Source organism: Biomphalaria glabrata, chromosome 15 (assembly GCF_947242115.1).
Source record: "Biomphalaria glabrata chromosome 15, xgBioGlab47.1, whole genome shotgun sequence".
Lineage (NCBI taxonomy): Eukaryota > Metazoa > Mollusca > Gastropoda > Planorbidae > Biomphalaria > Biomphalaria glabrata.
Window position 1 is genome coordinate 15,904,349 of NC_074725.1, and position 27,231 is coordinate 15,931,579.

Here is a 27,231-nt window from a genome sequence, read left to right on the forward strand (position 1 = left end):
ATAAAAAAATAAAATAATAAACAATCTATTTCACAATAAAATGTCCTGTACAATTATGTGTACTGTAAAAGTGGTATATTTTTATGGGAAAAAAAACAACAGCTTGCATAATAAGTAACGGCAATGTCTTAGATTCTGTTGATTAAGGATTAGTGCAGTGTTTCACATGACTATGCAGACCCAGTTGCATAATTAATTCCATATCGAAATATTAAATATAATAATAACAACAATAAAAAAGCGAAAGAATAAAAGAAAAAGCAAAACATTTTAAAGATGTGCAGTACAAAAGAGAGATAATCTAGGGTCTAGATCTAGATCTATGTAATCCAGGTGGAAAATGATTTCAACGTAGCATTAGACCCTGGAATAGATCTATATAGATCCAATCTAGAATATAATCTAGATCTGGAGTTAAGATCTAGAATATAGATCTATATAAAGCTAGCCTTCTGTAAAAAAAAAATGGCTATTAGACGAAATATAAATCAAAATACTGCACTTCTTGCTAAAAAAATTGTCCCAGCACAGACAGAGAATGAGAAGTGAGAAGTAGTGCAGCTTTGCCAAGGCTTTGCAATCAATATTTAAAAATTTTTAATATAATAATACAAATAAAATATAGATCTAGAAATCTAGATTTAGAGTAAAATATGATTGCCGGTAGTGCTAAGCAAATTTGCAGCAATTTTTTGTTTTCAATTTTCTTATTTTTCATAGCTCCATTAATGATATGATTAAAATTTAATGGCATTATTGGTCTGACCTTATAAAACTGTTAACTAAGTCTAAGACTAAGAGTATCACTATCATATTCAAAGTATCTATTTCTATCTAGACTCTAGACTATGTATGATCATAGTATGATGAATGAATTGGTCATCTTTTTGTTGATAAAAATAACTATGCATGTTGTAATGTATCACCTATTTTTAATTTCTATGCACAGTTAAAATGATATTTGAGGTGAAAGAGTGGTACAGTCGGTATGATCACTTGTATAAGTTTGGGGAATGATTTTTCTTTTTGTAACGTGGATGGCCAGTTAAAAAATTTAACAGCCTCATTAAAGGAAATGTATCTGAAACATGTTTTTATTTTCAAATTTCGCCCTTAAAATAATTTTCTTTTTATACCAGCTCAAGGAAAAAAGACATTTTCACTCTTTCCACGCTTCACATTTTCATTCTCAGCTTGCTGATGTCAACCCTGGGTCACTACAGCTTTACCTGTAGTCCTACCATATAGCTGGTTGTGCTAAGGAAAAAAATTGTTTCTGTGTGTGTGTGTGGGGAATAGGAGGTGTTATTACAGATAGATCTCTTAGATTGAACTCTGCTGCTGACAGAAGAAAACGGAAGAAACATGTGTCAGATGTGTAAATAAATGGTGCATAAGAAACTTGGGTAGTAAACATTGAAATAAAGAGGATATAATAATAATAATATGGTGAGGAGGCTGGTATGCTTTGCAAAAGCCAGGGGGCCAGAAATCGTGCTTTACTCTAGATTCTAGATCTAAACATTTTAGAATCTACTCTATGTAGTTTGCATTGATTAGACCTATTCTGGCAGCATATTCACCTAGAATATCTTATATCTAGATTCTAATTTAGAGTCCAGATTGAATCAGTGTTTCCCAAACTTTGTTCCGTGAAATCCTAGTGTTCCGAATCATGACACCTGAATAGGTGTTCTACGAACTATTGATATAATTAACTAGATCCAGTAGTAGGCCACCATGTGAATAAAAATCTCTAAAAAAAAATAAGCGAAGTGGTCCGCTAAATCCTCAGAATGTCCAAAGTGTTCTCTTATAAAAAAGTTTGGGAAACACTGGTCTATATCTATAGACTATAGACTTTACTGTCTTGGTGTCAATACTAGATAGAATCTACCTTTTATTGATAACATACTAGATTGCCCTAGCCCTAGATGCACACATTCTTTTTTTGAAGTTCTTTTTTATAGTAATGTCTGTATTATTTTTATAAGATAAGAACTAGTAACTAGATCTAGCATCTAGATCATAGTAGATCTAAGTCTAAGTATACTCAAGTATACTGACAAGATTATCATTAGAGACTAAAGTTATACTATAGATTGCTGGGTCTCTAAAACTTTTACCGGTGTTGCTCCCCTTAAACCCTAAATGAACAAAAATTTGATCACGCCCCCTTTAACCATCTGACTGGGAGGAGCACTGAGGACAGTTGACCAGTAGTGTCGGGGGGAGAAGGGTTAATTACTTTAATGTAATGAAAGAGAAGAGAAATATGCAGTCTACATATAAGTTATAACATAGCACAATTTTCTTTTGTTCTTTTGTCAAGACTTTGTGGTGCACCCCCTCAGTTTGAGAAATGCTGGACTATATATATCACCTTTCTCAAGCAAGGCCTCAACCTCCCACATCATAAGACAAAAAAAATTTCACCCATCTGTTTTACATGTTTGGGATATTCCTTTCAGATATGAAGATTTTATAATTTTATTTTCTTTAAATTCTCCCTCCTAAAGGATAGTTACAGTAGGGGATGGTGGTTGTGGGCAGATTTTGAACCCAGGACCAATGAAATACAGTCCAGAGCACATAAATTTACCACCAGAAGTTGTCTCTATATAGGTCTAGATTTAGATTCTGGATCGATGGCTATCCTGATATTCTTTAGTTTAAAGATACTTATCAGAATCTATTTTAGGCCTGTATAAACCAAACTAGATCCTAAATGATGTATAAAACACTTTTTCTTCTAGTGCAGTATCCTCCAGTGATGAGCCATGGTCACCAACACCAGGAACAACTTTCAAACTTCTCATGTCTGCCAGGCTGTGTGCAGCTTTATGGAGTGTTGTCTCTGACTGTGACGAAACATACAATTATTGGGAGCCTGTAGGTGAAGACATCCTTTTGTAGGACTGTCTTGTGTTTTTAGTGTTTGTAGGACTGTCTTGTGTTTTTAGTGTTTGTAGGACTGTGTCTTGTGTTTTTAGTGTTTGTAGGACTGTCTTGTGTTTTTAGTGTTTGTAGGACTGTTTTATGTTTTTAGTGTTTGTAGGACTGTCTTGTGTTTTTAGTGTTTGTAGGACTGTTTTATGTTTTTAGCGTTTGTAGGACTGTCTTGTGTTTTTAGTGTTTGTAGAACTGTCTTAATGTTTTTAGTGTTTGTAGAACTGTCTTATGCTTTCAGTTTTTGTAGGACTGTCTTATGTTTTTAATGGCCCTCAAAAGTGAAACACTGCTAATTTAGTATTATTATAATAATTATTATTATTATATTGTTCTGCAGTGTAAACATGTAAGATTGGTATGTTCCTAGACAATATATTATTTGTATGCACTTAATTATCTTTCTAGTATCTTACTGTTGGCTTATGCCATAGGATATATTATTCCTTTTTTCCCCTCTATTTCGAATTTTCAAATTGTTTCATAAAATAGACATATGTCCTCAGTCTTTGTTAATAAAAGTACATGAAGACATTATTGGTATTTATAGATTTAAAAAAAAAAAGTTTCTGTTTTTTCAAAAATGAAGATTATTATGTCCCAGCCAAAACCTTCTGCAGTTCAGTAAGGGCTGGAAGTGGGCATGCTTGGAACTCTGGACCATGGTGATAACAATCTAGAATAGATCACACAAACTGCTGGAGATAGTGTTTTTTTTTTCTATTAGTGCCATTCATGGGAGACTACTCATGCTTGCTGCATTTTTTCACCCTATAAAGAAATAATTTGGTCTTTAAGATTATCATGATTTAAGTTTTCTAAATAAAGTAAACATATTACCTTTTACACTGGCCTACAGGCTTATAACATTATGTACACACATTTTTTGAGACTTTTGAAAGACAAGCCATTGTAAAAAGAAAAATCACAACCTCAGTAATCTGCATGTTGATAAAATAATATGCGAGAAGCCAACTGATGTATTACTTTATAATTACTTATTAATTACAGTACTAACTAATTACACCATGCATAATTTTTAAAATACAATTTTTGTTTGAAAAATCTTTTTAAATGTTCTTTCTTTTAACAATTATTTAATAGAAATCCATATCTGGATACTTTTAAAAAAAATGTCGGAAGCTACTGCTGCTACCTAATCTAAAGAAAAATTGTGTAATCAATTTTGAAAGTTTTGTGTCATAGTTCAACAAAGTCTTTCAACAATATTGTTTAATAACTCAATATAACTCTTTGGTAAATCGTAGTATCATTTCATGGGACCATGATGTTACTTTGGTTTATAAAAAATATCTAAACTATATATAATACTAATGCTTCAACAGGCACATTTCCTGAATTACGGAAAAGGCTTCCAGACGTGGGAGTACTCTCCAGCATATGCTATACGCTCGTATGCTTACATCCTTCTTCATGTTCTGCCCATGAAGCTATGTGCACTTTTACTTGGAGAAAATACTGTACGTACACAGGGAGAGCTGATTGTTTACAGTAACAGACTTAATGACATGCACTTCATTTCAAGAACTCTCCTTTATTTATTCATTCAATTTGCATTAATAGAGTTTACAAACAATGTGCTTAGCCTCTATTAGTTATTTTATGTACTAATTTAGATACTGAAAGAAAAACAGTCTCATTCAAAATCACTCTTAGATTGATCTACACTCTATTAGATTGACCTGATATTAGATAAATTGTCAAGAGAATTTCTCTATGAAAAATTACACTTTGATTTAATTTTTTAAATTTAAATAATTTATGCCAATATTTGAATCACCATGTTTCAGATTCTTGTTTTTTACATGACCAGATGTCTGCTAGGAGTACTTTGTGCATTATCAGAGATGATTTTTTACCGGTAATTTGCTCTGTAGATTCTATTTAATTAAGTTTATCAAGATATGAAATGGGATGAGGTACAAGCTGATAGTAGAAAGTTTTGATTGGTATTTTTACTGGAGGTTTGAAAGTTTTTTTGTTTTTTTTCCATCTACACAACCCAGGTCGTTGTATAAAGAGGGTTAGTCTTTGCACCAATAGGGATAAACTTTCCCTGAAAACTTGAAGGTCTTGACCAGTGATGTCCAGCCTGTGATTCATGGTCCATATCAGCCCTTCAGAACTTCTACTCTTGTAGAAGAGTGACACAAAAAAAGGGAAGACGTAGCTGTGCTTTTTAAGAATTTTATCTAGGCCATAACCATAAAATATTGGGACATCAGTGGTCTTGCCTTTAGACATGGAAAAAAAATTGGGATAGAGCTTTACTGAAAACTTGAAGGTCTTGACCAGTAATGTTCAGCCTGTGATTCATGGGCCATATCTTCCCATGACATGGTGTTAGTCCCTCAGAACTTCTAGCCTTGTAGAGGATGGACACAAAAAAAAGGGAAGAAATAGTGGAGCATGTTTAAGATTTTTATATGGGCCTTGATTTTGACCATAAAATGTTGGAGTATCAGTGGTCTAGACTGACATTTCACTTAATATTTAATTAATTTAAATAAATATCTAAATGAAATCAATTCAAATTTTTCTTGTCATGCAATAGCATAGGAGTAGTGTAGTGCAATTTCTAAGTTTTTGATTGTATTTATTGTGGCAGAAAAAAAATCACTCTTTAACTGTTATTGAAAAGTATCAAGTGTATTATATTAATATCTTTGTTGACAACAATTTTCTGGAAACATTTTTATATAAAATGAATGTTTTGATGTTGGAATCTGGTAGAAGTTGGTGTAGTCAACCCAGATGACAAAAATAAATGAACTCTTAAGATAAAAACACACAAATAATAAATACTTTACAAGTCATATGTTGTCATTTGTAAATTTTGTTTATTGTGGTTTATCGAAGGCATTTAAGGCTCCTTCTAAGGTTCAATCTAAGAGGCCTTTGGTCTATAATGGGCATACGCTGGCAAGACTACATTACAAATAACTATGTTCTGCTGGTGTCCGGTGTGGACAGTATAGAAGCACTAATTACCATTAAACAGCTGTGCTGGGTCAGACAACTATCCTGCAATCATGATTGCATGCCAAATGCGATCTTCTTTGGCAAGCTTAAAGGAGGATGAAGTAACAGAGGTGACCCTTTAAGCATTATGAAGACCAACTCAAAGGACATTTTGCCCTCACTGGCATAGAAGAAAGTAGCTGGCAGCTGATGGCCTCTGAAAAAGTTGGAGAGCTCTCACAAAGGCTGTGGGTCATTTTTGAAGACAGGGCATAAGACGTAAAGAAAAAATAAAGAGACTGCACGCAGCAATGGCTTTGTCTGCTCGAGATGTGGAGAAATATGCAGGTTGCCACTGGGTTTGTGTAGTCACGTGAAACACTGCACTCATACTTAATCTTTGAAATCGAAGACATTGCCATTAATTAATTTATTAATTATTGTTGTTTCTTTTTTTTTTTGTTTTGAAATTATTCAATTAATGCTAAATCCCAATTACATTTCATCCTAGAGGAGTGTGTGAAAGGTTTGGTTCAAACATTGGGCGCTTGACTTTGATTCTTCTTCTCTTTTCGGCTGGCATGTTTACCTCATCAGCTGCTTTCTTACCCAGCAGCTTCTCAATGTATTTGACCATGGTGGCATTTGGGTGTTGGTTTAGTGGAAAGCCACATGTAAGTATTAATTTATTTTTTAATGTTTTTTTTTTAAAGTAAAATGTTTATAAAAAAATTAACTAGAAAATGTAAGGAAAATCCTGGCAAAACTTCTACATCATGAGATCTTTTTTGAACTGGTTAAATTTCTAAAAGCTACTGTCAGCATAAATCACATGGCTACAATAGAATATTTTTATTACACATAATCTCACAGAAAACTTAGAATTAATTTTGATAGGTTAAAGAAAGTGTTATAAATTAAAAAAAAAATGAATTTACATGAACTCTTTGTATTATTTTCTATCCATTTTCAAGGACCTTAAAACTAGCAAATCAATTTGACAAAGTTTCTTTTTATTGCTGAGTAACTAAAAAAGAATTTCCATAATTCCTTAATACTATTAGATCCATTTGTGGACATACATGCTATCTATGCTTATAGAATATGACTGATTCTTTGATTTTACCTTATCCAGATGAGCATTATATCTATAGCTGCCAGTGCCATTATTGGTTGGCCCTTTGCTGCTGCTCTGGGGTAAGTTTCCACTTTAATATTGCTTGAGATGCTCTACCCTTTTTTTGTCTCTTCTAAATGTATGTAATTATTGAACTGCTTTCTAGGTCTTCGTTCACCAGATTTGTTTGGGATGTCAGTGTTAGTGTGTGTCAATAGATATATTTACTGACTTATTAGTATTAGAGTGTTGACTTATATATTATACTTAAACAATTTTATTTTCTGATGTTTGAGATGATGCAGTAGAGTCAGTTTCAATCATATGGTCTTTCAACAATAAGATTTAACTCACTGTGTAATTTATGACAGGATTCCCATAGCTGTTGATGTTCTGATTGTCAAGAAACAGTTTGTTTATTTTGTGAAGTGGAGCACTATATCTCTGATTCTGTTTCTTGTAAGTTATTTCAAAAACAATTTGCAATGATTTTTATTCTCAAGTAAATACACAAATAATCTGTAAGAGTAATATTTACAAAGTAATTTAAAACTCCCTTGAGAAGGTGCTTAAAATCAGCCCAGTGATATACATAGAAATCAAATCAACAGTTTTATTACCACTTAGATATGTATATATTGGACATGTGGCAGAGCTATTGGCTTCTTAGCCTATGGTTCTTGTTTTCAATGCTAGTCTATTGTCAGGATTCTGACATGTAAGGTACCTAACATCCATTGAATAAAGTGACAGTAAAGTAACTTTAGGCCACTGTAATGAGCTGAAGTTGACAATAGGTTTTGAAGAGAGGAAGAGCTTTTGAACTTTTTTTTGGAGGCGCTATTGATTTAGCAATTCCTACATCTCCTTGATGAATGGTCTTTGAAACTGATTAACTCTACTTCAACTGTTCTAAAAATATTGTATTGAAGAGGAATTTTTTTAATAGTTAGTGGTATTGAAATAAAATCTGTAAGCCTCCATTAAAACACTCTACTTGTCAAACAGTTTAAGCCACTCAGCCTAATCATCAAAAGTCCTTTTTTTTAAACAAATGATTTTGTAACATTTTCTTTATCTTGATAAATTAAAAAAAAAAAGCTTAGTTCTAATATAAAAAGATAATAGCATCATTCAACCTTTCCTTTAGGTGCCATCTGTGTTAATAGATATGCACTATTATGGCAAAATTGTTATTGCACCCTTGAATATAGTGCTCTACAACGTGATCAGTGGACATGGCCCTGAACTTTATGGTAACACATTCTTGTCCTTGTCTAGTTTAACCATATTAAAACTTAGTAGAGTTATAGTTTTCCATCATCTAATGTTTCCACGCACATTTTGTTTTGTTCCCAGGCGTAGAACCTTTGTCTTACTACATCATCAATGGATTCCTGAATTTTAATTTTGCATACCTGCTGGCACTTGGATCATTACCTTTCTTGGTAAGATACATAGACTACATCTAACATCTTTTAACTTTTCTGGCTAACTTTTATGCATAAAAGTACTTGACAATATTTTAGAATTATCTTTATCTTTCTGCTTTACAACTAAGTAATTGTACACAAGAAAATTAAAAAAAGCGGCTAAAAAAAACAAAAAAGCTTATATTGAGCATAATTGTATCAATTAGTTTGGATCAGTCATGTAATTAAATTTGTAACAATAAAAAAGCATTTATAATAATAAAAAAAAAGTGGGAACGACCTGAATTAAAACTCATGGCTCAAGCCTTCTCAGGCCTCTCAGGCCAATATGGTAACTACTCTGCTAGTGGAGAGCCTATGAACATGGAAGATTATATAGTTATCTACTGTTTCTATAGTCTTTTCCTAATTTTCATGTTGTGTTCACTAAGACTCAGATGACAACCTATAAAGGGGACTAATTCAGCTTATACCATCACTTCAGTCAAGTACAAATTCTTTCCCTTGTTCAAGATACCAAGAAAAATAATTAATTACCAATAGTTAATTAACTAATTGGTTTATTTTAAAAAATTGTTTCTTGTGTTGTGAGGTAAGAAATAAAATTGTGCTAAATTTTAGCTTGATTCGAGATTGGGTGAGAGAGAAATAATGTGTACAGACTTTTGACCAGACAGAGTGAGTTCAAAAAAGCTTTGTACAAAGTTGCTATTGAGAAACCCTGCTCAGATTAAATCTTAAGTAAAAAAATATAGCCTCTTGTGAGTTGATCTCAATACCCTTAATTTTCAACCTGGTATATTTTCAAATAGATTCCTATAGCAACGCTGCTTTCAGGGTGGGAGGGACTCTAGTCCAGTTTCCCAATAAACATGGCTTTTTATGCATCTTGTAGTTGAAGGTTTTTTGGCATGGGAGGGACGGGGGGTAACACAGAGGGGCCCACAACCAGTTATCTGGGCCCCAAATATTTCTGGTGGCAGGCCTGTTTTAGTCACTAACCCAACTAAAATGAACTTTTAAATTGAAACATGCTATTCATCCTAAGTCAACTTTTTTTGTTGCTTTTGTTTTTCCAGCTGTTAACTTCATGGTTTTTGAAATCCAAAACTTCCTCTGGTAATCTCTTATATATATAATATAATAACATTATAATTATATAATAATTTAATATAAAATAAAATGTATATATAGATATATATAGATAGTTAGATTATTTTTAAATAGTTGTAAAGGAGTTGTAAAAGAGAAAAAGTTAAGTTCCCTTTTCAAACATTGCGATCTATGTAAAGATCATCTGTTTCTGAGGCCCACTGTTTGACCAGCACAATGACCAACCACCTTTTCCCCAACCATTAGAGCTGGGTGGACTCAGGCACCCTGAAAATCCTGAAAGTAAAAATCCCAGTCTTCACCAGGATTTCATCCCAGGGCCACTCAGTTTGGAAGCCAAGTGCTTTACCACTCAACCACCATGCCCCCTAAGTATTTTGTTTGAAGAATAAATGTAAAATCATTTACTACTTAGGATTGAAGGTTGTTGAAACATACTGTTTATTTATTTTTTTGTATTTTGTTTACTCTCACAATGTGATATTGTTAATCTTTCTTTCAGTGTTCCTAAATAGAATTTGTTTGTTTTTTTCTGTACTGAACAGACGTTTGTGGAGGTTAAATTCAACCTTTTTTGTGTTAGGTTGTTTTTGTGAGTGTGTGTGTTTCTTTTCAGTTACTACTACGTCAATAACAGTTCTCCCCCCTTATTCTAAATGTCATGGCATTTGATTGTAACATCTCTGAATTTGAACTTTATTTTCTTATCTTCTCATTCAAATGAACTTATCAAAGAAAAATAAAACTTTTTTTAGGCTTTTTTTTTTTTCAGGAATATATTCAATGTAATGAAATATTTCATAGAAGTAATATATATTGTAGAGATTTGAAGATAATTACATCCTAGTCCAAAACTCTGGCAGGGCAGCGGTGGAAGGTAACAGACAGGGTTTGAACCTGGAACCATCAAGCCCATACAATGACAATCCAGAGTGCATACCACACAACCAGGCAACCAGCCAGTGATAGAACACATGACCTATGTAAACAGAAAAGTTTTTCTACATTTGCTTCTTGGATTTAGAATGGAATGTTCACAAAATAATTTTTGTTATTCTTAGGTTTTTGCAGTTGTCAAGATGGTATTTTTATTAATGTTTTCATGAACATAGACACTTTTTATTACAAAAGTAAATATTCGGATTAAATGCAATTCATTTGTACATTCTTTATATATGGGTTTGAAATGCTGGAAAATGTCCTCTCATCCAAAATACTGTTTAACTTTTTTTTGTCAGACTGAGTCACATTTTGCTTTGTGAATGTTTTGTGTAAAGTGAAGCTTATGTTTGTTGGTATACTTTCAGTCCTACAGTTGGTGATGTCTTTAAGTCCTTTGTACATTTGGATTCTAATTTTCTTCACCAGGCCACACAAAGTAAGTCTTGTTCAAACACAACTTACTGACAATGTTTAAGATAATGTTTGACGTCTAGTTCACTCATTTAAATTTGAAACATTTTAGTTGAGTCAGTGTTTTCTGTAGGGTTTTCTTTATTGCTTTTAATAGAAAAGTTGTTATAGACATTTTTAAAATGTCACATTGAGTGTGTTTTTGTTGTGTTTTGATCTAGTGTGTGCAGCTTTATAAATAAAATGATAATGATAATTTTGTATTTTACTGTGCATCAATGCAAAATCTACTAACATATTGAATAACTTGTTTGTAAGGCAAAAATATCTAAACTGTTGCGCCGCTTAGACAACCTTATAAAAAAGCATAAAAAACATGCACAACACTGCTATATTTAAATGAACTTTTTGAATAAAAATGTCTCAGCATAGTTGAAAAAATCTTAGATGACAACTGCCACCCATTCCCTTATAACTCTCTTAACTTGCTGCGAAGTGGTTGACTGATCTCAATCGAGACAAGAACTGAATGGTACAAAAACTCATTCATTCCTTATTCAATCAGACTGTATCAGCGCTGCTGGGAACCTGAAAAGGATCAATACGTCTGTGTGTAGTCTTTGAATGTATTCTTTTTGTTGTGTCTGTTCTATTTATGTGGATGTTTTTATTTGAGAAAAGAGTCCTTTCAATCATAACAAATTTCCAATAAGGATCAATAAAGCAGACTTAATCGTAGTTTTAGTAGTCTTAGTCTTCTTAGTCTAAGTCAAAGCAGGCTCAATAGTTTCTTTAAATACAAAGCTTCAATTGAATAAGAAAGTATAATTAGTATGTATGTATTAAAATAGATGTTAACAAACAGTGAATTGAAAATGAAGTATATCTCATCTACAAAGTAACTGAACTCACTGTTTTATATCCTTGTCACTAGCATTTTTCCAGAAAAGCCAACTGTAGCCTTGCATTCTAGGCACAGCTATTTTTAGTTTTGGTATGAAACTTCCACATAAATAAAGGAAGCGTTTTTTTCCCTTTGTTGGCCCCTTTTGATGCAAGTTGTCTTTGTCTTGTTGTGTGACTCTCTAAGAAGACCAAAATGTATTATTTAAAAAAAACAACTCTATTAACATCATTGTTAACTTATGATTTACATTTGTAGAATCAGAATATATTTCCAATGGAAATTTTTTAATATTTGGTAACTTATTACAAAACAGACATCTAATTTATAATAATCTATTTTTCATATACTATAAAAAATATGTGATTAATTGTGGGTGTGTATTTTGAGATTTTATTTAACAAAAGAGAGCCTTAAAATATAAAGTTTTTTTTGTTATGCTTTTGAAGATGTGTCTTTCTGGGTTGTGTCTCTTTGAGTTCTGTTACTCAAGGTGTGACATTTTCAGAAAATCTGAGAACCAAATACGAAAGTAAAAGAGTGATTTGTTCAAACTCAGAATGAACTTAAGTTTGTTTTCTGTTTAGATTGATAAAGTTATTGGAGTGACACATGAATGAGAAAACATCAAGAAATTTCTTAGCCCTCTTTTTTCTTTGTTTTCCTGGATATTGTGCCATTGTATTGTGTTAGTTATTATTTTTAAAAACTATCCCCTTTTTTGTCTTTTCAATTTGACAGGAGGAGAGATTTTTGTTTCCTATTTATCCATTTATTGCATTGGCTGCAGCAACGGTGTTGGATTCACTTCAGGTTTGGATTTCCCATTTGTGCTTGTCACTACGACTACTCAAATTGGCTTTAGATTAGTTTTTAAATTAAACTTTATATCTTCAAAAAAGTACAATGAAAATTTATTATTTATTTTTTTGGGTGAAAGTACATTTAAAGGGCTCAAGATGCATTATTTAGTTATCAAAAAATTTTTTTTTTTTTTTTTGTTCAATAACTATTGCCGAAACCCATCTCCCCCCCCCCCCACCCCTTTAAAAAAAAAACACAACAATTATTTGACACCATTAATTGAATCATAATTTTTATTACCAGTACTCAGTTCAGAATCTCAAAGTTTAAAATTGACTACATTTAATTATCAGGTTAAGTTTTTTTTAACAAACAATTTCATTTTGAAATTATAATTACATTACATGCCCATTCATCCAGTACAGTCTAGCAAACAGAAAATTATTAATATTGAGATTGTATTCTTATCTCTTATATAAATTGGTTAGAAGAAGGAAAAACTATGAATTTAAATCTCTGCTGCCTTGCAGCAATATCCAAACACAGGAAAGGCTTTGGGAGTTAACCCTGTGGAAAAATCAGGAGTAGGAGACCTTTAGGCAGTTTGCATTTCTATAGATGATCCATAGTCGCTTCCTAACTGAAGGAGGCCATAGATATACATTGGTTAGCTTAGTGTAGAAGTTTTGTTTTTCAACTGTATATAATTTGTGTATTTGTTTTATCTTCTGGAATTGTTTACTTTGTTTTATCTTCTGTTTAACTCCTGGTATTCTTTGCTTAGATTGTTTTATCTTCTGTTTAACTCCTGGTATTCTTTGCTTAGATTGTTTTATCTTCTGTTTATCTCCTGGTATTCTTTGCTTAGATTGTTTTATCTTCTGTTTATCTCCTGGTATTCTTTGCTTAGATTGTTTTATCTTCTGTTTATCTCCTGGTATTCTTTGCTTTGTTTAACCAGTCCGTCTCATTCCTTACTTGACTACTGTTGATTGTAGTCTCAAAATATTCATGTCTTTATTGAATATTCAATTTCTTTTTCTCTTACTAGAGATTGCTGGACTTGTTGCAACAGGGTCAGAAGAAAGCAACTCACTATACAGAGCACACAAACTGGGTGACTGCTGGATTCTCTTTAATATTTGCTGCGCTATGTTTTTCTAGAATCATAGCAGTTTACCAAGGTAATGTTGAAGCTGTTTTCAACAAGGAATAAGAAGTCTACTCTAGTTTGTGTTACATTGCCTCTTATTTCAATGTTGACTCTCAGAAAATCTGTACAAATCTAAGTTATGGGCAACTCAAAATATCCTGATATTAACATACATGTTGACGTTGACTTGAATGTATTATCATTTTCTGTTTTTAAAAATTGTACATTGTTTATATGAAATATTTGTTTAGCAACAACTGCAAAAAGATGTCATTGACATCCTCACATCACTTTGACAACAGATCATAAATGTTTATTCCCTTTGCTTTAGTTTTATATCTAACCCCAGAAATAATTTTATATCAGAGAAGTTTTCTTTTACCCTGGCTGTATTTGGCATTTTTGATGCATAATCTTTACCTTCGGTTTGTTTACTTGTAAAATCCGAGCATTTTAAATACAAAGGACATAACTTTCTTACCATCTCAGTTGACATTTACTAAACACCAGTAGTGAATATAAATAGATATGGCTCCTTCTGACTTGGAAGACACTGAATGTGCCCAGATCGGGTTTTGGTTTCGTCTTGAGATGGGGTAGAATCTGATATGACTAATCAAGCCAATTTTGGAGTGGCAGAGTTTGTCACAGTTCATGCATGTATATGCATCTGTTTTAGGGCTAGCTGATAGGACAGCTTTCTTTTTTTCTGTCTTGATTAAGGCAGCTTCTTTTCTTTTACTCTCAGTGAGGTTTGTACCAGCATGCACAGTCTATCTCCATGCTGTCCAATCTTTTGTTGATGCCTATGGTTCTCATCTCTCGCTTGCTGACAGCTCTATAGGTTGTCTTGGGTCGGGCTCCCTCTGCAAGGAGGCATCATGTCTCCAATCAGGACGTTTTTAATTTGGCCAATATGCACATTATGTTCTTCTCACACAGAGAAGACTGCGCTGGCTTGGACATGTCAGATGGTATGCCAGACGGAAGAATCCCTAAAGACTTTCTATATGCTGAACTTGCAGAGGGGGTATTGAATAATGCATCATTATTCATTCACAATTTTTCAATGTTCTCCTCATGACTTAGGTTATCACGCCCCATTGGATATCTATGTTGAACTGCATAGAGTGGCTGCTGATCCCAAGATCCACACTCTAGCCCCAGACAAGCCAGCTAATGTTTGTGTTGGTAAGGAGTGGTACAGGTTTCCAAGCTCATTTTTCCTGCCTAATCGCAAGTGAGTTGATACATATATTCATACATATATACACACAAAAAAACTCTACTAATTGAAACTTAAATTTTAAATATAGCTTAAATTAGATGGCTAGTTTTTGGTGAAAGCCTTTTTTTGAGTGTCTCTAAAAGCTCTTTTTATTCTGTTCCATTAAGTCAGTGTCATTTACAGTATCATTGCTGAGATTTTCATAACTCTTCATCATCAATATATATATATATATAAATATATATATATATGCTGATATATATGTATAGATATATAAATTAATTTTAAATTGGGACTGTAATACATTTCAGTTGGCATTTGCAATTTTTAAAGTCTGAATTTCAAGGGCTGTTACCCAAGCCTTATGAATCAGGATCAGATGCAACAAGACTTATTCCCTCCCACATGAATGATATGAATAGAGAAGAACCATCTCGATATGTAAGTACAATTTCATTGCTATGGACATTTTATACTTTTACATTTGTATGAATTGTTTGTGCTGCTAGCTGATATAGAAGAGAGCACCTGGTTGCACGCGACCTCAGAATGAGCTGAATGAAGCTTATTAATCTTCCGACTCGAAGACAAGCCTTATTAATTTATGTGCTGCTAACAACATTTTTGTGCTTCATTTTTATCAATATTTAAATTTGAACATTCTTTGGATATTATGATATTCATTTAAGATAGCTTTGAGCTAGCCTTTCACTTGGTTGATTTTGATATTATTTAGTGGCTCATTGACACATAGAAATAATGATGATATCAATTATCATGAAATCATTATTAAACTGTAATGAATCTTAAAACACACAACACATTTTTCAGCATTAACAACACAATCATTAAAATCTATTCCAAGCATGCAGTTGTAAATTAAATGATTTTATTTCACAAAGGCAGTTGGAAGTTGTTGCTGAGCTTGACATCTAATTGTTGAATATCTTTTCATCAGGTTGATGTGAAGCGTTGCCATTATCTAATAGACAGAGACACTGAAGACTGGACAGCTTTAGAACCACGTTACAGTGCAAGCAAAGACTGGACTGTGGTCAAGCAAGTACCATTCCTAGATGCCAGCAGGTCAGTCAGATGACTTAGTTGGCTAGCATAAACTAAGTCATTTTGTGATTTTAGTTGTTTTTTTTGTGTTTGCTAAAATGCTTTCCAAACTAACAGCACTTGTTCACAACTAAAGGGCTACTTTTCTGCCTGAAAATGTATATATTTACCTACAAGTAAATGTTACAATAAAAACAATAAAAAAATAAATTTTAAAAAAAGACAATACCTCCATTGTACAATTTAATATGTAATAAAATATTTTAAAAAATAATAGAAAAAAATGTATGGTTAAAACCGGGTATCAAACCCATGATTTTGACACCGTCAGACAGTCAGATTTGTGAACGTGTGTATTTATCAATTTAGCAAGAGGGACATCAAGATCTAATACTAGACTATAGAGCTAGAAGTGAGTTAAATAAAGGTATTGTAAAAACAAAATCTTGCTATATCACAATTTGGAGGACAGACTTTTTCTGGTTGTAAACAAAAACAAGAAATTCATCTCTACCATTTGTGAGATATTACTCTTTGCGACAACCCTAACAATGTTCAAGTGCTCTCTTAAAGCCTTAAGTTAGTAAGATACATTCTACTCTCTCAATCCTTTTTTTACAATAGAAACATTTACTGCTTTGTAAAGTATGTCTTCTAAATAAAAAAAAAACCCTGATTTAGTTATTGAAGTAGGGGATATAATGTTGGAATGGGTATCAACTATATCCTTTTCTTTTTAATCTGCCATGAAGTGTTTTAGAGACAGTCTTTGGTCTAGTTTTACACCAAGTTATGTTGGATTTTCTTCTTTATTTATTGGCTGTGAGTCTATTTTTAGGATGTAGTTTTTTTTTTTCTATTTTGTTGCTGTGGCTAAAGATTGAATAAACTGACTTTTCTTTGTTTATTTCCATTTTCCATAATTTTGAAAACATGCAGATAGTTGTAAGGGCTCTGTTTAATTTGGATCTAGTCAGCACTGGATATTTCTCTGTAGTCCAAATTAAAAGGTCGTCTGCGTGAAGTGCCTTATTAACAGAAATGAGGTCCGGGAGGTCATTCATGAAGATTAGAAAGAGAGTGCAGCTAAGTGCTGAACCTTGTGGTAGTCCTTCTTCCAAACTTTTTTTACTAGAGATGGCACCTTCGAATCGGGTTTGGATGGTTCTGTTTTTTAAGAATGCCCTGATCCAGCTGTACATTTTTCCATAGATGACCATTTTTTTCATCTTCAAAAATAGACCTTTTCTCCACACTCTATCATAGGCTTACTGCTAATCTATAAATAAATAAGAAATAAAGGAACACTGAAGAGTAACCTAAAACAAGGCTTTATTAAACTAGAACGACACATGAACTGACGAAAGAGACTTGGACAGTAGCACACTAAATCAATGTTGTGAACACATTCTCACGACGTTACACAAACATAAACAAATAGTAACTATTTCACCACATTCACCCCGCCTAGAATTAAAATAGCAAGTATAATAATATAGTAGGCCAATAGCATAAATGAAGAGAGAATGCCAGTGCCTGTAATACAATAGATTATCAATAGATCAATAAATAGTGTCGAAATATTAATTTCTCTAGTAAACAATAGTGAATGGTGATACAAAGAAACCTAAAAACCAGTATCTGTTGTATGACTTATAAACAATTAATAGTTTCTGTTTTAAGTATTAACAAATAGTGTAGTAAGTAAACATGTACGTAAGTAAGTGAAAAGTAAACTCTAGTATCAGTAGCAAGAGATAAACAATGCCAGTTTATGTAGAACATAAGTAGTGCAATAGAGGAACAACTCTAGACTCTATAGTTCGGTCTGGTTCTTCTCTCTCTTAAGTTGTAACGGGGTTGACTATCCTGTTCTACAGTTTGGGAGTCACTAGCGAGTTCCTGAGCGTCAATTGGGGTATTTTCAAGAGGAAGCGCTTGGAGGTCCTCAGAGCCTACCAGGGGTTCTTTCCTTTCTTGTATCACCGTAGGGGTGTTTACTGGTACTTCCGTGTTTTGAGTTTCTGGAGGATATTCATTATCCTCACCCTGAGGGAAGAACGAAGGTTCACTTGTTGTTGTGGATGGGGAGGGGGTGGGAGCCAAGCGTCTTAGAGAGACCGTCTCCTCTTTACCGCTGGGCAACCGTACGACGGCATATTGGGGGTTACACATCAGCAGGTCGACTTCCTCCGTGAGAGGATCATACTTTGAAGATCGGTTCTCTCTTCTCAGCAACACTCGACCTGGGCTAGATAGCCAAGTGGGGATAGATATCCCGAAGGAGGATTTCCGGTTGAACCGGAAAACTCTCTCGTGTGGAGTTTCGTTTGTTGCCGTAGATAGTAATGATCTAATCGAGTATAGGGCCTGGTTCAAGACAAGCTCCCATCTCGAGTTCGGGAGATCGAGGTCTTTCAGTGCTAAAGTAACAGCGTTCCATAGAGTTTTGTTTAGTCGTTCAATTTGTCCGTTGCATGAAGGATTAAAAGCGGTTGTTCTACTTGTAGCTATTCCCCTCTCGTGCAGAAAGGATTGCACCTCCCTCGACATAAAGGCCGTACCTCTGTCAGAATGGACGTACTCTGGCATCCCAACAAAGGAAAACAGCTGATTTAAACACTTTATGACAGTAGATGAGGACATATCGGGACATGGGTAGGCAAATGGGAAGCGTGAGTACTCATCCACCATTGTTAATAAGTATTTGTTGTGAGTAGCAGATGGGAGTGGCCCCTTAAAATCGATGCTTACTCTCTGAAATGGTTGGGTAGCCTTGATGAGGGTGCCTGAAAACTGTTTGAAGAATCTAGGCTTCAGTTCAGCGCAAGTTTTACATTGGTTTACCACTTTGCGGACGTCCTCGCAGGAAAAAGGTAAGTCTTAGTCCGAACGAAATGGAGGAGTCTCGTGACCCCTGGGTGACAGAGGTTGTTGTGTAACAGTTTGAGGTCTTCTCCAGTCATTGCTGACGCAAAGTGGTTTCTTGAAAAGGTATCCGCCGCAGCGTTTTGTTTCCCGGGTCGATATACGACGTCATATTGGAAACAACTAAGCTCCAGTCGCCATCTTTGTATCTTTTCGTTTTTGATCTTGCCCTTGTTCTGCTGGTCAAACATAAAAGACACTGAGCGTTGATCTGTAACCAACGTGAAGGGTCTACTGATAAGGTAATGTTGCCATTTTCTCAGGGCTTCTACGATAGCGTATGCTTCCTTTTCTACTGCTGAGTGTCTGCGTTCACTATTCGTGAGTGTTCTTGAAAAGAAGGCGACAGGACGGCCTTCTTGATTAAGAGTGGCGGCAATCGGGATGTCAGAGGCATCTGTTTCGACTGTTAGAGGTCGATTGTAATCTATCGTCGACACAGCAGCGTTTTCAAGTTCGTGTTTTAGCTGTTTAAAAGCTTCTTGAACTTGTTCAGGGGGAGGAAAGGCTTTGTTGTTTACCAATAAATGGATCTTGTTGGAGAAATTTGGGATCCATTGAGAATAATAGGACAGTAGTCCAATCACCCGCTTTTGTGATTTCATGTCTTGTGGTGGAGGTAGGTTTCTCAATGCTTGAAATCTTTCGGGGTCTGGTCTTAATTGCCCTTGTGAGATTTCGTAGCCTAGGAGGCATACTTTATTAGTCGCAATAGCACTTTTATCATTGTTGAAGGTGATACCGTACTTTTTAGCGGCATTGAGAAATCTCTGTAGATTCTGGTCGTGGCTACTGGGGTCAAGTCCGCAGATGGTAACGTTATCCACGTAAGCGAACGTGTCCTGTAGCCCTGCCTCCTCAATTATTGTGTTGATCGTCCTTTGAAATGCAGCGACTCCGTTTGTCACTCCAAAAGGAATGCGGCAAAACTGATAAAGCTTTCCGCCAGCCTCGAACGCCGTGTACTGCTTTTCATCATCCCTGATAGGTATCTGGTGGTAAGCGCTTTTGAGGTCAAATGTACTGTACATTGAGTATTTAGATATTTCCTGCACCAGTTCATCAACTTTTGGCATGGGGTACGCGTCGAGGTAAGTGAATCGATTGATGGTTTGGCTATAGTCGATATCCATTCTCTTTTTGTGCCTTTCATTCGTTGTTACAATTATCTGGGCTCGCCACGGGGACGTGGAAGGCTCAATAATTTTGTCAGATAGGAGTCTCTTGATTTCATTTTGAATGAATTTGGAGTCAGGCAAAGAATATTTTCTAGATTTAGTGGCTATGGGGTGGCAGTTAGGAGCAAGATTAGCGAAGAGGCGAGGGGCTTCAACTCGTGCAGCTTTCAGCGTACAGACCTGGAGAGTGCTCCGTTTTCCCTCAAATGGGATCATCAGTTTTTCATGCTGGCTGATGAAATCTAGCCCTAAGATTACATCAGATACTAGTCCATCTAGTAGTGAGAGCTTAACACTTTCGTATTGTTCATCTTTGTACTTTATTTTTGCGAAAATATGGCCGTGAGTAGTGCGAGAAAGATGTGTAGAGGCCATGTAGATTCTGTTTCTGGACGTTTCTAATTTCCATCTGTACCTTTTAGCAATTGAAGAAGATATATAGCTTTCACTGCTCCCCGTATCTACGAGAGCCTTCAATGGTACTCCATTGACGAGTATTGAAATAGTAGATTTAGTAAGACCGGATGCTGGTGTCGATGCCCAGGAAGATCCAACGGTTGTAGTCCGAGACGTCTCATCATCTGCTTTCACTATGGCTGAGGTTATAGATTTGAGTGTCTGTCTGGTCGATCTACAGACTTTCTGGAAATGGCCCCTCTTACCGCACAAGTTGCATGTAGCGTCGCGGGCCGGACATCTAAAGCGTTGATGTGGGCTGTTTCCACAAAAGAAACATCTTTTACTAGTCGCCGCACTCACCTCGTGTTCTACTTTTGTCGTTGGAGAAAGGCTCTCCTCGTCGGCGCTAGCTCCACAGGGAGTTTCAGAGCAGATGTTATACGCCATGGCATGGTTATGGGCATATTCAAGTTGTCTTGCCTCTTCATAGGCGCACTGTAGAGTTAAAGTAGATTTCTCTAAGAGTCGCAGCCTTTGCTGTTTGAAGCCAGTCCAGTAATGAAGGCGTCTCTTACGAAGATATCTCTGTGTTCTTCAGCGGTGACAGCTTTGAAGTCACAGTCTTTGGCCATACTTTTAAGCTTAAGTAGGAAGGAGTCAACGGTTTGTCCGTTCTCTTGTCGACAAAGAGTTATCATGTGCCGTGCAAAAATTTCGCTTTTAGGCTTCACGTAGACATTTTGTAGAACTTTGATTGATTCTTCGAACGTGGTACACTCACTTATGTACTGAAATACGCTCGAAGAAACGTAGTTTTCCAGTAATTTCTTTTTGTCAATCTCACAGTGAGAGACTGAGGAGATGAAATTCTCAAATGTTCTGAGCCAGTGCAGCCACTTCTCGGCAGCCGATGGCGAGCTAGGCTCTATGTCTAGCTCTTTTGGCCTAAATAGCCGTTCCATTTGTATAATTACTTTTACTTACAGACTGAGAATAGTGTTGAACGAAAATCCAAAAAAGATACGTGAGGCACATAGATCCATAGAATTGAAAATTTCTAGTTTAATAAATTGTAATAAGAAATAAAGGAACACTGAAGAGTAACCTAAAACAAGGCTTTATTAAACTAGAACGACACATGAACTGACGAAAGAGACTTGGACAGTAGCACACTAGATCAATGTTGTGAACACATTCTCACGACGTTACACAAACATAAACAAATAGTAACTATTTCACCACATAGACCTTTTCTCCACACTCTATCATAGGCTTACTGCTAATCTATAAATACTGCTGTAGTGTGCTTGTTTTCATGAAACCCTTCTACTGTGTCCTGGATAAAAAGAAAGAGGTGGTTTTCTGTTCTATTTGCTTTCCTGAAGCCAGCTTGTGCATTGTGGAGTGAGCAAGTACTTTCTAGCCACCAATAAAGTCGGTTATTGATCATTTTTTCTGCCATTTTGCCAATGTTGGATGTTAAAGATATTGGTCTATAACTTTTTGGGTCTCCAGGTGGTTTATTTTTCTTTAAGATGGGTATTATGTTTGCAGTTCTCCATTCCTGTGGTATGTCTCCAGTTTCCCATGTATGGTTGATAAAGTTAAGTATACAGTTTTGGGTCTGTGGTCCTAGTCCCCGGATCATTTCATTTATTTTATCGGGTCCAGGGGATTTTCTTGACTTGAGATTTTTAGGGCAGTATTGAGCTCATGTAGAGTGAAGGGAGTGTCAAAGATCTGACAGTTGACTGTTGGAGCTTTTTCTTCTTTCTTCAAGATATTACTGAAGGCCTGGTCCAGTTGTTTTCTTGGTTTTGACTAGTTGATGCTGGCAAAGTATTTATTGAAGGTTTCTGCCTTTTTAAGGTTTTCTGTTATTAGGTCATCAGTGCCTTTTATAGGTTGGGGGTTTGTTATCTGTTTTTTTTTCTGCTAGCCGTTGCAGAAGGGTCCAGGCCTTTCGACCATCCTTGTTTAGATCTAGTTGTTCGCATGTTGTGGTCCACTTTTTCTTTTTTTCTGTTTTAATTTTGTATCTTATAAGCCCTGTCAATTTGTTGTACTTTGTCTTGTTCTCTCTAGTAGGGTCTTTTTCTATAGTCTTCCTGGCCATGTTTCTTTCTTTTACTAATTTATCTAATTCTGGTGTCCAAAAAGATTGTATTTCATAACTTAACCTCGAGGGATGTGTTTTTTCGCTGCTTGTAAGATGTTGGAGACTATAGTTGCGTAGGTTGAGTTGGCATCTGTCTCCATTATGCTTGATAGTCTTGTGTCTGTTTCTTGTGAAAAAGCTGCCCAGTTAGCTTTTTTTATAGTTCCATCTAGTTGTTTTGCTGGGTTGGTATCTACCTGGAGTTCCAATATTGAGGAGTATAGGCCTGTGGTCACTACCTATGTCTTCAAGAACTGCTACCAGATTACCAGAATTACCAGATTTTCAAACATAACGCCCGGACTAAACTACAGACAACCAACCATTAAAACACATTTACTAAATAACACCTTAACAAAAGAATCAAATCCGCTGGAGCTCAAAGTAGGCACACTCGAAACAATTGAAAGCTATCCAAAAACAGCTATCTATATATATACCAACGGATCAGCTTTCAAAGCTACCATCAATGCTGGTCTTGGTGCCTTGCTGGTCTTCCCTAAAAATAAATACTTTGAAATAAGTGCACCGTGTGGCGATTACTGCTCAAACTTTCAAGCCGAAATTGAGGCAATTACCATAGCATTACAGACAGTGGAAAACAAATTATATGAAGGAGTGCAATCACCATCAGATATTGTTGTCTTTACAGACTCCCAATCCACTCTGCAAGCACTTAACAGCAACACTTCAAACAGCCCAAGAGAGTTGACAACACTAATTGTGATAATCCACCAGATGATATAAAAATTAAATATCAATATCACACTACAGTGGATCCCTGGACACATTGGCATCATGGGAAATGAAAAGGCAGATAAGCTATCAAAGGCAGGTTCATCTATGGAACAACCAGACAGACCTGTAAGCTACCTCACCCTAAGGTCAATGTTAGTCAACAATCACAAAGAGGAGTGGCTCAACCAATGGGGATCAGGAAACACAGGCAGAGCCATGTACAAAGAAATGACTATGCCTAACAAACTGGACAGTATTAACTTCCTCCCCCGCAAAGAACAATCTACAATCTTCCAACTAAGAACAGGACACACACCACTATTAAATTACCATTTGAACAAAATAAACTCCACACAACTCCCCCTTTGCAGACACTGCGCCCACCCTTATGAAACCGTAAACCATATCCTCTTTGATTGTCCCTCTCTAATCCACCTTAGGCAGACCCTACTACCATGACAGCCCAACATAACCAACACCCTGTACGGCAGTGCTGAACAGCTGAAGAAAACAACACACTATTTTTCCTTGGCACAGTCTGCAAAGAGCTGACAGCTCAGCAGCAATAAAGCTGGTTAAAAGAAGAAGAAGAATTAACTATATCCTTAAGAACTTTCAGGCACATCTCACTAGGGAATCCCTTGTTTGTTACAATTATTTGAGAATCAAACAAATCCTCCTTTTTTTCTCTTCTGCAGGTCACATCGTGTGTTTCGAGCTTTCTTCATTCCATTCCTCTCCACAGACCATTGTACATTCACTTCCTACAGTCTCCTGAAGACAACCAGAAGTAAAAAACATTCCAAGCAGAGATCCTGAGATTTGACTGACAGTTGACTGAATGGTTTGGGGGTCTCCTGGCGAGCAAATTAACTTTGTAAAATTATTGCATCACAGCCTGTGTTTTATTGTTTTTCTTTTGTCAGAAGTTGCCACTGTACCTGAACTGGAGTTAAGAAAGTTGAAGCTCAGAATGTATTTTAAGTTGCAATCCTAACCAACCATGACATATATAAATTCCCAACTAGTCATTATGTCATATTCAAGGCAATTCAGCTGCCAAACATAAATCATTCAGTTCACACAGGTCATTTATTCTTTATCTTATGTGTAACCTTTGACTTATGTCTTACATCGTTTTTGGACAATTAAACAGTTTGCTTGTTCCAGATGACCCCTAAGACATGTTCTGAATTGTTTAATGTAGCGAAATGATAGGATGCTGATGTTTCTACCTGCTAATTAGTCCTTTAGGTTGTGGTTTATGTGGATAGTAGATTTGTAGTTAAATTCTATTTGAGTTTGAATGTTTGTGCATAAATGGGTTACTAGTATTTAAAGGTTTTGAAAGGTTCTTGTCATTTATAAATCATGATATTGAGTTCACATTTCTTGACCAAATGATGTGTTGGCCACTAGTGTGTATTCACTTGACTGTTAGCCTACTTGTTCAAGGAGAGTTAATACAATTGGGTGTGAGCTGAATGCTAAAGAATATTTTAAATTTAATCATTCCTTTAAGAGTAAGATTATACATTTATACTAAGTATTTATTCATATGATCTTTTTTTGTGTGTGTGTTAAAAAACATGCTACGCTGTAGTTAGCTGATTTTGCTAATGAAGGATGAATTTTTTTTGTCTTGAATTTTGAGTTTCTAGTTGGATCTTACTTTTGTAGTCAATATTAGTGCCTTGTTTTCTTCTTTAATGATAGCCACATTAATAAAGTTTTGATTCTTCTATCCCAGTGTTGCCCAACCTGATTTGACCTGAGGGCCATTTTAATTTCCGACACTCGTGTCGCGGGCCACATGATGAAAAATGTACAAAAAGGAAATGACATTGCCCTGAAACACTTTTATTAGAAACTTGTGGATCTAGTATTTACATTAATTAATAGAAAACTGGCTTCATTTGTCTACTTAAAATGTGAGAAATATTGTAGCTAGCTTTAACAACGGCTCATTTTCTTGTCTCTTTTTGGTAAATATTCCCATCGATCCTCCAATCTCTAGACATAGTTTAACAATCGCGACTCAAACCAAGAATGCCGTCATATTTGTTTTATAGTGCTTATATCCAATTGTAGTTTCTTTGGCTCTCCCATTTCATAAATGTACATGTCACGATACTAGTCTATCACAGAAAAAAGTGAGGGCCCTAACATAGGTAAAGATACATTTCTCAACCTTTTTTTTTTCGGATGTGATGGGGGATATTTTGCAATTTGTACCAACGTTTAGCGGGCCGGATGAAACCATGTCGCGGGCCAGATATGGCCAGTGGGCCGTATTTTGGGCATCACTGTTCTATCCTATTGCCTTATAAGAGATGGTTGGGGGAGACCTTCATTTTATGGACTAGACATGGATCCCTGGGTCAGGGAGGGAAAAGCAAACCAAGGTCTAGGCCATCATTTTTCATGTTGATTGATATCACACACACAATCTTAGAATAATCTTGCTCCTAAAGGACAGATGCAGTAGAGCTAAATCAATGGGTTCTTTGGTGAACAGTTTAAAAAAAAAGCAATACATGTTTCAATATTTAATCTTCCATGTGTTTATGCATGTCTGTAATTGTTTGTTTCAAATAAAATGTGGTAGCCCATGGAAGTAGTTCATGTTACATTTAGTTGAATAGTTCAAGTTGGATGTTATATCTGGTTATGAGCAGCAAAGTTTTGGTAAATGTCTGCAGTACTGACTGCATCATTGATGTATTCTGATTGGAATTTAGAATGTTATGTTTTTTGCAATGTTATGTTGTGTGCCATGTTATGTTATGTAAACATTCTAGCTGTCGTACTAGAATTGGCAAGTATTATTTTCTTGGTTATGATTGGAATATTGTTTTTTTATGTTATTATTTCCCATTAACTTCAGTAGTCTTCCATGTCTATAACTGGCTCAGAAAGTCCTTAGTTTTACTGTATTGTTGGTCAACTATCCTGTGACATTGAAACCAGGAGACTAAAATAAATGTTATGATGTTCTAAAAAGACTTGGACTTTGTCTGGGATGAAAGTGACTTGATGGCAGTGTCTCACATCTCCCCTCCACACCCCAGTCATTTGTACATGCAACACAATGTTAAAATGTGGGTTTACAATTTACAAATGCATGTGGCAAACTGTTGGTCATACCCTGAAATAATTTTTGGTTTTAAATATTAGTCAAACCAAGACCAAAATACTATTTCAAAATACATGCAATGCACTTCACTCGACTATTAATCCCAACCACTGGAAATGTTCAATTTTTGTAATTTTGGAGCCATCATTTCCAACGATTTTCTACTGGACAAAGACATCATCAACAGGGTATCTAAGGCAAAAGGACGCCATGCCACGGCTGCAGAAAAGAGTGTAGGAAAATACTTTGCTATCAATACCAAAGCCCTAGTCTATCGGATGAGCATTCTGCTGTATGGTTGTAAAACATGGTCCACCATCTTCCACCTCCAATACTTAAGGCGGATTCATAAAATAAATTGGCAAGATAAAATAACCAGCGAGGAAGCCTTGTGAAGAGCAGGGTGCCAGGGCATCCGCTCTGTTATCAGTTGTAGACGACTTGGTGGCATGTTCACAGAATGCCACAAGGTCGACTCCCACTAGATATTGTGTATGGTGATGTAACAGAAGGCACAAGAGCTGCAGGTCGCTCACTTTTTAAGGTAGAAGTAAGCCTAAACTGATGCATGGACGCTCGACACGAAACTCTTC

At 35.4% G+C, this 27,231-nt stretch overlaps 2 protein-coding genes across 5 annotated transcripts in view; one reads left to right on the top strand and one right to left on the bottom strand.

Annotated features, from left to right (window-relative positions):
• The first annotated feature begins 307 nt into the window (after window positions 1-307).
• Window positions 308-26,505, top strand: LOC106055701 (alpha-1,2-mannosyltransferase ALG9-like). 2 transcript variants are annotated; one of them, XM_013212088.2, is made up of 17 exons: window positions 308-545; window positions 2,757-2,892; window positions 4,296-4,430; window positions 4,761-4,831; window positions 6,443-6,605; window positions 7,067-7,128; window positions 7,420-7,507; window positions 8,199-8,304; window positions 8,408-8,496; window positions 9,561-9,600; window positions 10,902-10,972; window positions 12,593-12,664; window positions 13,707-13,839; window positions 14,898-15,048; window positions 15,348-15,477; window positions 15,995-16,122; window positions 24,201-26,505. In XM_013212088.2, exons 1-17 carry the CDS (start codon window positions 466-468, stop codon window positions 24,319-24,321), a joined length of 1,776 nt encoding a protein of 591 aa, XP_013067542.2. In that variant the 5' UTR covers window positions 308-465; the 3' UTR covers window positions 24,322-26,505. The 2 variants fall into 2 exon arrangements, with proteins under 2 accessions (XP_013067542.2, XP_013067543.2); XM_013212089.2 differs by having other exon boundaries at window positions 2,762-2,892.
• Window positions 10,411-27,231, bottom strand: part of LOC106055702 (uncharacterized) — a 42,837-nt gene continuing 26,016 nt past the window's right edge. Inside the window, exons 8-9 of one of the 3 annotated variants that reach the window (XR_001215588.2) lie at window positions 11,860-12,032; window positions 10,411-10,573 (exon numbers count right to left, since the gene is read on the bottom strand). The gene's annotated coding sequence lies outside the window, so the exon portion shown is untranslated. Of the gene's footprint in view, window positions 10,574-11,031; window positions 11,536-11,859; window positions 12,033-16,119; window positions 16,252-27,231 lie in introns of those variants that run through there. The other 2 variants (XR_001215590.2, XR_001215589.2) reach the window with 2 other exon arrangements.